General features: G+C 44.4%; 1 protein-coding gene across 1 annotated transcript; it reads left to right on the top strand.

Moving 5' to 3' along the window:
- The first annotated feature begins 4,134 nt into the window (after nt 1-4,134).
- On the top strand, nt 4,135-10,562 carry MAF (MAF bZIP transcription factor). Its single transcript, XM_003272460.3, has 2 exons — nt 4,135-6,079; nt 10,331-10,562. Exons 1-2 carry the CDS (start codon nt 4,968-4,970, stop codon nt 10,422-10,424), a joined length of 1,206 nt encoding a protein of 401 aa, XP_003272508.1. The 5' UTR covers nt 4,135-4,967; the 3' UTR covers nt 10,425-10,562.
- The last annotated feature ends 276 nt before the right edge of the window (nt 10,563-10,838 follow it).

Genomic DNA, 10,838 nt, shown 5'->3' with positions numbered 1-10,838 from the left:
ATGCCGAATTACTCTGATGATTATTTAGCACATAATTCACCTATTCATAACGACTCCTAGTAATCAAACTGTTGTTTCACATCCTCCAATAAGAGGCAAGACTGTTTCCTCAGCAATTTTGCCCTTATCAGATTATCTCGTCTGATTCTATTAATTTTCTTCCATGAATCTGCTAACAGTGATTTGTGATTTACTTACCCTGCTAACTGAAGACTGTTAAAAGGATTTATCTAACACTAGACCCAAGAACAGTGTACGCCTTATCATTCAGTTACTCTGAAGAACTCTTTCTCAAATCAGTTTAGTTGGTTTCATAGTGAAATTTAGTGGACACTGGTTAGTTCTGCCCCATAAAATCAGCTCCTAAAGAAAGAGTCCAGACACTTTACCTGAGGCATCCCGTTCTATTCAGATTATAGATGTCTGATTCCAACATGATATATTTGAGTTGCTATAACTCACAATCGGGAAAAATATATTCCTTTAAGCTTTTAATCTTTGTAATTTGGACACGAACAGGGGTTATGTTTTTCATTTTTGCAAGAAGTCGTTATGTATGTACTGACATGAAACTATAATTGTGTTTCTGATGTTACTGTGTCACAATATTCTATGCGATGTAACCCATGTCCTCCTCCTCCTCAAAAATCTTCTATAAATATTCATTGCTTTCAGAAACTTTAATACTACTGGTCCGAATTGGTCAATAATGACAAATGCATGGTTTCTAAATTACTGTATATTGTTCTACAGAGATTACTAGAGTATATATAGCAAAGGGATGTTAAGCAGTAAGAAAACACAGTTCACATTGTATTTGGATTAGATTGGCTTGGATAGAAGTGAAACAAACAATGTTAGCAAAGAAGTCTAAAGAAATGTGGCCCACTGTAATTGCACAGAATCAAAAACCTGAATAGTACTAATTAAAATGAGGGAGCTCCATTGTTATAAAAGAAATGCTGCTAATAGAGAACCGTAAATGTTTAGACACCCCTGTGAATCACTAAATAATAATGTAAAACGGATAAAAATGAGAATCAAGTTATAAGCCTGAGACAACTACTGCTACACATCTAAAAAAAATTCTGATTCTCTCTTTTTTTTTCCAAGAGAAAATGAGAGACTATAAAAGACCTTGCAATAAGAGAAATAAAAATACCATGTCTTGACAGCAGTGTACATAAATAAACCATAAAAATGTGCAGATAATAATATATTTAGCTGCCCAAACATGAGCATTTAATTTCTAGAAATGATATATATAACAATGTAACAATTATATACTCAGCGATGAATGTGTACGGCATAGCCTTCATCACTAGCAAACTTTGTGTATAAAATATTATTTATTATAATACTGCTTTCAGAGGCAATGATTATACCTTACAGCTTTTAACACAAATACGATGCAAAAGGATTAAAAATATATCATAAACAAAAAATAAATTCTTTCTAAATATACTTAAATTCATATTTTACATGAAAAATATAAACTTCAGACATTAGTGACTACTGACTATTAAAAAAACCTAGAAAACCATTGTTATGGGCAATGTTAAATGACATAATGCATATGTAATGGAAAGTGTGGACTTTCCTCTAAATAAAGTATAATTCCTTAACTTCATTACTAGGTAAAATATTGTTAAAGAGAAGGAAAGCAAGGGAATTCTGCTAGGTTGCATAAATATTGACATAATCTTTACTCTTCCTTCACCAAACTGGTAATAGACATAGTCTATTCCACCCAACAAAATGCTCTCATAAAACCAAAACTACCCTTATAAACAACTTCTCTGCAGTCACGACGAAAAGAAACACTACTTCTCTGAAAAATACCAACAGCCCTGCCCTTTTCAGATTAGGATGTGCCTACAAATCTTTTGGGAAATCTCCCATTAAGGATTCCTGGGTTTGCTGAAACTGAAGGCTACTAGGATCAGAGAAATTAACACAGGTCTAATCTGCTGCAAGGAACGAGTGAGAGACACCTGAGGTTATAAATAGCAAAGTATGCTGCGGGGTGGGGAAGACCATTCTGAAGTGCAATGTTCAAGACGCTGGCTTAATATATGACTAAGTGTCAGAAGTCAGGTTTTCTGAGAATTACTTTTCAGATAAACAACTTTATAGCACTGCACTTAATCTTACTTACTAGAGACATCTCATTTATCACTGAATTACAAGTAACTTTAATTCTATTGATATTGCCATAAAGCCCGTTGAAAATCCATCCTGGCACTTTTAAAGGGTTTGGGGCCCTGTTACATGGGGATCCGCTTGCAAGGTCTCAGCCAGAAATTACACCCCGAGTGTGTCTGTATCCCCCGGCCTCTTTGTCAACAATCAAGGAGAAGAGGAGGGGCAAAAATGATCCCTGCATCTGCCAGCACTTTCTTCGGCCCCTTTCCTATAGGGTCGGGCTCTCCCACTTCACTCAAACTAACTTTGTGTGCCTCTTTCCTCCTCCCACACTGGGTAACCAGCTGCTTTTCACTTCATCGACAAAACTGGACACGGATCAATTTCAACTGACCTTTGCCGAAAGGTGGCGCTGTTGAGGTAAAAACCAACTCGCTCCAACAATAGTTTCCACTCTTCGATCCTTTTGCAGGCTTTTCAGAATTTTTTTTTAATGCACCCTCCTAGCGTCTCCCCCCTCTCATAAAGTAAAATAAATACGATTAACAACACCAAATGCATTTCATTAATTGAAGGAATCAACAGTCCCAACTTCTAAGCAGGCGGGCTGGTCTTCGAAAGGCTGGGTCGGTTTCAGGAGCTTTCTCTCCAAATAAATCTCTGCTTCTTCGACTTGCCTATTGCTTTAAAATCTTAGAAACAGAGTTAGTTGTTGGTTTCCTTCTTTCTCTTTTCTTTTTCTTTTTTATTTCTTTTTTGCATAAACTTTTACAGAAACAATCTAGAAATTTGAACTACTTATTAGCATTTGCAACTGGGGGTGGGGGGAGCAGCCTCCCCCACTCCACCCCCCACTCTGCGTTTCCGGACTAGCTCCAGAAACCGCGGTTTAAAATTTAACCCTTCGAGGTGAGCTGGTGAGGGCTGCGGTATTGTTTTTCCCCCTTGCTCCCCGTCACGATCAAGTCCGAAATAATTAAAGGAAACGTAAAAGTGCAAAGGGCACGCCTGACCCTCATAAACAGAGGTCAGATTTCGTAAGGGGATGGGTGAGTGTGAGTGTGTGTGTGTGTAAGAGAGAGACAGCGAGAGCGCAATATGAGTCTCAAAGGCCAAACTCCGGCCAGTCAGGAGCCGGAGGGCTGAGCCCGGCTGACCTGACTTTGAGCTTCCCCGGAGTTATCTCGTATAGGCGCTCGCTCTGTCCAAGGACACGCGACACCAGCGGGCAACCAGTCTCCGTGAAGAATGGTCTCTAAACAACGTATTTTACCTCCTTTTAAAGAGAGTGATAAAGTCGGCTTTCTCTCTCCACGGACTCCCAGTCTTCTGGGCAGGCGCACGACCGGGCGGCGTCCAGTCCGCAGCCCCAACCCGGACACCCCAGTGCATCCCTCCCTTCCGGGTCCCTTCCCCGCAACGGCGCCCGAGAGACGGACAAAGAGTTGGGGCCAAGTTTGAGCGGCGGGCACCGCCAGGCTCAGGGAAGGAAGGTCCCCGGCAGACACCTGGGTGCCAGAGGTGGTGCGAGGAGGAGAAACTGGGAGGCGAATTCACAATCCTGGGGGTGGGGGGCAGGCAGGGGAGGGGAATCAGGCCAATCCCAGCAGAGTGAGCCCCCGGGGAGCTGGGGCTCTGGATGGGAGGCCTGTCTCGCGCTCTAAAGAAAAGCAAACCGTCCTCCCAGGTCCGCCCGGACTGCCGAAGCCCCTCTGGAAAAACTCCTTCCCCTCTTACACCAAACTTTGCGCCAGGCCTCGTTCGCTCCCGGGTAGGCAGCGGCGCAGGAAGGGTTAAGCCAGCCCGTCCCAGCTGACAGTCAGCTGATTGGGCCCTGATTGACAGCTCCGAAAAGTTTCCTTGTTTCTATACTATTATGCTAATCGCGGCTGCTCTCGCCGCCTCCCATTGGCCCGGAGTGCCAGTCAATTTCTCATTTGGACCTGACGTCACGAGTGCTATAAAACTCAGCAATTGCTTTAAACTCTTCTTGCTGGATCAGAGGCTTTAAAATCTTTTTTCATCTTCGAGCTGTAGCTCGGGCTGCTTCTCGGCTTGGCCTCCCCCTCCCCCCTTTGCTCTCTGCCTCGTCTTTCCCTAGGACTTCACTGTTTTGCTTTTTTAAAAAAGGCAAGAAAGAACTAAACTCCCCCCTCCCTCTCCTCCAGTCGGGCTGCACCTCTGCCTTGCACTTTGCACGGAGGGAGAGAGTGCGCGAGGGAGAGACAGGAAAGAAAAAAAAATAATAAAGAGAGCCAAGCAGAAGAGAAGGAGAGAAGCATGAAGTGTTAACTCCCCCGTGCCAAGGCCCGCGCCGCCCGGACAGACGCCCGCCGCGCCTCCAGCCCCGAGCGGCCGCCGCGCGCGCCCTGCCTGCAGCCCGGGCCGGCGAGGCGAGCCCTTCCTTATGCAAAGCGCGCAGCGGAGCGGCGAGCGGGGGACGCCGCGCACCGGGCCGGGCTCCTCCAGCTTCGCCGCCGCAGCCACCGCCGCCGCCACCGCAGCCCGCGGAGGATCTTCCCGAGCCTGAAGCCGCCGGCTCGGCGCGCAAGGAGGCGAGAGAGCAAGGAGGGGCCGGGGCGAGCGAGGGAGCACATTGGCGTGAGCAGGGGGGAGGGAGGGCGGGCGCGGGGGGCGCGGGCAGGGCGGGGGGGGTGTGTGTGTGAGCGCGCTCGGAGGTTTCGGGCCAGCCACCGCCGCGCGAGCTAGAAGCGCCCCAGCCCGGCAAGCTGGCTCACCCGCTGGCCACCCAGCACAGCCCGCTGGCCCCTCTCCTGCAGCCCATCTGGCGGAGCGGCGGCGGCGGCGGCGGCGGCAGGAGAATGGCATCAGAACTGGCAATGAGCAACTCCGACCTGCCCACCAGTCCCCTGGCCATGGAATATGTTAATGACTTCGATCTGATGAAGTTTGAAGTGAAAAAGGAACCGGTGGAGACCGACCGCATCATCAGCCAGTGCGGCCGTCTCATCGCCGGGGGCTCGCTGTCCTCCACCCCCATGAGCACGCCGTGCAGCTCGGTGCCCCCTTCCCCCAGCTTCTCGGCGCCCAGCCCGGGCTCGGGCAGCGAGCAGAAGGCGCACCTGGAAGACTACTACTGGATGACCGGCTACCCGCAGCAGCTGAACCCCGAGGCGCTGGGCTTCAGCCCCGAGGACGCGGTCGAGGCGCTCATCAGCAACAGCCACCAGCTCCAGGGCGGCTTCGATGGCTACGCGCGCGGGGCGCAGCAGCTGGCCGCGGCGGCCGGGGCCGGTGCCGGCGCCTCCTTGGGCGGCAGCGGTGAGGAGATGGGCCCCGCCGCCGCCGTGGTGTCCGCCGTGATCGCCGCGGCCGCCGCGCAGAGCGGTGCGGGCCCTCACTACCACCACCACCACCACCACGCCGCCGGCCACCACCACCACCCGACGGCCGGCGCGCCCGGCGCCGCGGGCAGCGCGTCCGCCTCGGCCGGTGGCGCAGGGGGCGCGGGCGGCGGTGGCCCGGCCAGCGCCGGGGGCGGCGGCGGCGGCGGCGGAGGCGGCGGGGGCGCGGCGGGGGCGGGGGGCGCCCTGCACCCGCACCACGCTGCCGGCGGCCTGCACTTCGACGACCGCTTCTCCGACGAGCAGCTGGTGACCATGTCGGTGCGCGAGTTGAACCGGCAGCTGCGCGGGGTCAGCAAGGAGGAGGTGATCCGGCTGAAGCAGAAGAGGCGGACCCTGAAAAACCGCGGCTATGCCCAGTCCTGCCGCTTCAAGAGGGTGCAGCAGAGACACGTCCTGGAGTCGGAGAAGAACCAGCTGCTGCAGCAAGTCGACCACCTCAAGCAGGAGATCTCCAGGCTGGTGCGCGAGAGGGACGCGTACAAGGAGAAATACGAGAAGTTGGTGAGCAGCGGCTTCCGAGAAAACGGCTCGAGCAGCGACAACCCGTCCTCTCCCGAGTTTTTCATGTGAGTCTGACACGCGATTCCAGCTAGCCACCCTGATAAGTGCTCCGCGGGGGTCCGGCTTGGGTGTGGGCTTGCTAGTTCTAGAACCATGCTCGCCACCACCTCACCCCCGCCCCCCACCGAGTTTGCCCCCTACACACACACAAACACACACGCACACACCACACGCACACACACACACACACACACACACACCCCACACCCTGCTCGAGTTTGTGGTAGTGGTGGCTGTTTTAAACTGGGGAGGGAATGGGTGTCTGGCGCATGGATTGCCAATCTGAAATTCTCCATAACTTGCTAGCTTGTTTTTTTTTTTTTTTTTACACCACCCCCACCCCGGACTTGCACAATGTTCAAAGATCTCAGCAGAGTTCTTCATGTGAAACGTTGCTCACCTTTGAAGCCTGCATCATTCACATATTTTTTTTTTCTTCTTCCCCTTCAGTTCATGAACTGGTGTTCATTTTCTGTGTGTGTGTGTGTGTGTGTGTGTGTGTGTGTGTGTGTGTTTTATTTTGTTTGGATTTTTTTTTTTAATTTTACTTTTGGAGCTTGCTGTGTTGCCCACCTTTTTTCCAACCTCCACTCTCACTCCCTCTCAACCCATCTCTTCCGAGATGAAAGGAAAAAAAAGCAAAGTTTTTTTTTTCTTCTCCTGAGTTCTTCATGTGAGATTGAGCTTGCAAAGGAAAAAAAAATGTGAAATGTTATACACTTGCAGCGTGCCGAGTTCCATCGGGTTTTTTTTTTAGCATTGTTATGCTAAAATAGAGAAAAAATCCTCATGAACCTTCCACAATCAAGCCTGCATCAACCTTCTGGGTGTGACTTGTGAGTTTTGGCCTTGTGATGCCAAATCAGAGTTTAGTCTGCCATTAAAAAAACTCATTCTCATCTCATGCATTATTATGCTTGCTACTTTGTCTTAGCAACAATGAACTATAACTGTTTCAAAGACTTTATGGAAAAGAGACATTATATTAATAAAAAAAAGCCTGCATGCTGGACATGTATGGTATAATTATTTTTTCCTTTTTTTTCTTTTGGCTTGGAAATGGACGTTCGAAGACTTATAGCATGGCATTCATACTTTTGTTTTATTGCCTCATGACTTTTTTGAGTTTAGAACAAAAAAGTGCAACCGTAGAGCCTTCTTCCCATGAAATTTTGCATCTGCTCCAAAACTGCTTTGAGTTACTCAGAACTTCAACCTCCCAATGCACTGAAGGCATTCCTTGTCAAAGATACCAGAATGGGTTACAAATTTAACCTGGCAAACATTGAAGAACTCTTAATGTTTTCTTTTAAATAAGAATGACGCCCCACTTTGGGGACTAAAATTGTGCTATTGCCGAAAAGCAGTCTAAAATTTATTTTTTAAAAAGAGAAACTGCCCCATTATTTTTGGTTTTATTTTTATTTTATATTTTTTGGCTTTTGGTCATTGTCAAATGTGGAATGCTCTGGGTTTCTAGTATATAATTTAATTCTAGTTTTTATAATCTGTTAGCCCAGTTAAAATGTATGCTACAGATAAAGGAATGTTATAGATAAATTTGGAAGAGTTAGGTCTGTTTAGCTGTAGATTTTTTAAACGATTGATGCACTAAATTGTTTACTGTTGTGATGTTAAGGGGGGTAGAGTTTGCAAGGGGACTGTTTAAAAAAAGTAGCTTATACAGCATGTGCTTGCAACTTAAATATAAGTTGGGTATGTGTAGTCTTTGCTATACCACTGACTGTATTGAAAACCAAAGTATTAAAAGGGGAAACGCCCCTGTTTATATCTGTAGGGGTATTTTACATTCAAAAATGTATGTTTTTTTTTTCAAAATTAAAGTATTTGGGACTGAATTGCACTAAGATATAACCTGCAAGCATATAATACAAAAAAAATTGCAAAACTGTTTAGAACGCTAATAAAATTTATGCAGTTATAAAAATGGCATTACTGCACAGTTTTAAGATGATGCAGATTTTTTTACAGTTGTATTGTGGTGCAGAACTGGATTTTCTGTAACTTAAAAATCCACAGTTTTAAAGGCAATAATCAGTAAATGTTATTTTCAGGGACTGACATCCTGTCTTTAAAAAGAAATGAAAAGTAAATCTTACCACAATAAATATAAAAAAATCTTGTCAGTTACTTTTCTTTTACATATTTTGCTGTGCAAAATTGTTTTATATCTTGAGTTACTAACTAACCACGCGTGATGTTCCTATGTGCTTTTCTTTCATTTTCAATTCTGGTTATATCAAGAAAAGAATAATCTACAATAATAAACGGCATTTTTTTTGATTCTGTACTCAGTTTCTTAGTGTACAGTTTAACTGGGCCCAACAACCTCATTAAAAGTGTAAAATGCATCCTTTTCTCCAGTGGAAGGATTCATGGAGGAATAGGGAGACAGTAATTCAGGGTGAAATTATAGGCTGTTTTTTGAAGTGAGGAGGCTGGTCCCATATACTGATTAGCAATATTTAATATAGATGTAAATTATGACCTTATTTTTTTCTCCCCAAAGTTTTCAGTTTTCAAATGAGTTGAGCCATAATTGCCCTTGGTGGGAAAAACAAAACAAAACAAAACAAAACAGTGGAACTAGGCTTCCTGAACATGGCCCTACACTTCTGATCAGGAGCAAAGCCATCCACAGACAGAGGAGCCGGACAAACATGGCGCATCAGAGGTGGCTTGTGCGCATATGCATTTAATGGTAAAGAGAAACAGCGCTTGCCTTTTCACTAAAGTTGATTATTTTTCCTTCTTGTCTTACACACCGTGATTTTCTTGTTAGCAAGGCCTGACAAGATTTAACATAAACACGACAAATCAAAGTTGTTTGTTTTGTTTTGCTTTTCTCTTTAACATTGAAGGTCATTTGTCTTAAATAGGAAAAAGAAAATCCACTCCTTACTTCCATATTTCCAAGTGCATATCTGGTTTAAACTGTGTTATCAAATCATATTTCACTATGAATATTTAGTGGAGAACTTCTCTACTTAGATGAGCTAGTAATGATTTCAGATCATGCTATATACCCAGAAATAAAAGCAAAAAATAATACATGTGTGGAATATAGGCTGTGCTTTGATTTACTGGTATTTACCCCAAAATAGGCTGTGTATGGGGGCTGACTTAAAGATCCCTTGGAAAGACTCAAAACTACCTTCACTAGTAGGACTTCTAAGCGCTGACCTATTTTTAAATGACACAAATTCATGAAACTAATGTTACAAATTCATGCAGTTTGCACTCTTAGTCATCTTCCCCTAGCACACTAATAGAATGTTAGACAAAGCCAGCACTGTTTTGAAAATATAGCCAAACACGATGAGTTTTGTTTTGTTTTCTGCAGTTCTTAAAAGAAAAAAAGATAATATTGCAACTCTGACTGAAAGACTTATTTTGAAGAAAACAGGTTGTGTTTGGTGCTGCTGAGTTCTGGCCAGTTTATCATCTGGCCTTCCTGCCTATTTTTCACAGAACACGAAGACAGTGTATAACCTCGACATTTTGACCTTCCTTTATGTGCTAGTTGAGATAGGCTCCTGAATCCACACTTAATTTTGCTTAACAAAAGTCTTAATAGTAAACCTCCCCTCATGAGCTTGAAGTCAAGTGTTCTTGACTTCAGATATTTCTTTCCTTTCTTTTTTTTTTCCTGATCACAACTAAGATACACAAACTCTGAAGAAGCAGAAATGGAGAGAATGCTTTTACAAAAATCTCAGCATCTGATAACAGATTTTAGATAAACACATTCTCAAAATAAGAGTGATATTCTGGATGTAGTTATTGCAGTTATCTCTTGACGAATGAGGCCTGGATTGGGAGGAAAATATAGTTGTGTAGAATTAAGCATTTTGATACGAATCTACAAGGCAGTTGAATAATAATAAGCAGGTTTGGGCCCCTAAACTTTAGAAAATCAAGTGCAGAGGTGCTGGAAAAAATGAGGTTTGAGTGGCTGGCTGTAAGAGAAGATTAACTCCTAGTAAAAGGCATTTTGAGAAATAACAATTACTGAAAACTTTGAAGTATAGTGGGAGTGGCAAACACATATTTTTTTTGTTTGTTTGTTTGTTTTGTTTTTTACAAAGAACTCCTAAATCCTAAGTGCCATTCATTACAAATAAATCTCTAAATTAAAAAAAAAAAAATCATATGAGGAAGTCTAGCTTTCCCCTTTACGCTGCGTTTGAGTCTTTGTCTAAATAGTGTTAAAATTCCTTTCATTCCAATTACAGAACTGAGCCCACTCGCAAGTTGGAGCCATCAGTGGGATACGCCACATTTTGGAAGCCCCAGCATCGTGTACTTACCAGTGTGTTCACAAAATGAAATTTGTGTGAGAGCTGTACATTAAAAAAAAAAAAATCATTATTATTATTTGCAGTCATGGAGAACCACCTACCCCTGACTTCTGTTTAGTCTCCTTTTTAAATAAAAATTACTGTGTTAGAGAAGAAGGCTATTAAATGTATAACTTCCATAGTAATTAACTATGCCTCTTGTCTGGGGGTTTCATAGAGACCTGTAGAAAAGCGCACTCCTGCTTTTCGATTTATGGTGTGTGCAAGTAAACAGGTGCAATGGTTTCAACCTGCCATACTAGTTTTAAAAATTCACTGAAATTACAAAGATACATATATATGCATATATATAATGGAAAGTTTCCCGGAATGCAACAATTAGCATTTTAAAAGCATACATAGGCATGCACATTCTAAATAGTACTTTTTCATGCTTTATTGT

This window comes from Nomascus leucogenys, chromosome 2, assembly GCF_006542625.1.
Source record: "Nomascus leucogenys isolate Asia chromosome 2, Asia_NLE_v1, whole genome shotgun sequence".
NCBI classification, from domain to species: domain Eukaryota; kingdom Metazoa; phylum Chordata; class Mammalia; order Primates; family Hylobatidae; genus Nomascus; species Nomascus leucogenys.
The sequence above is the reverse complement of the archived record's forward strand: the minus strand, read 5'-3'. Positions and strand labels throughout refer to the sequence as shown.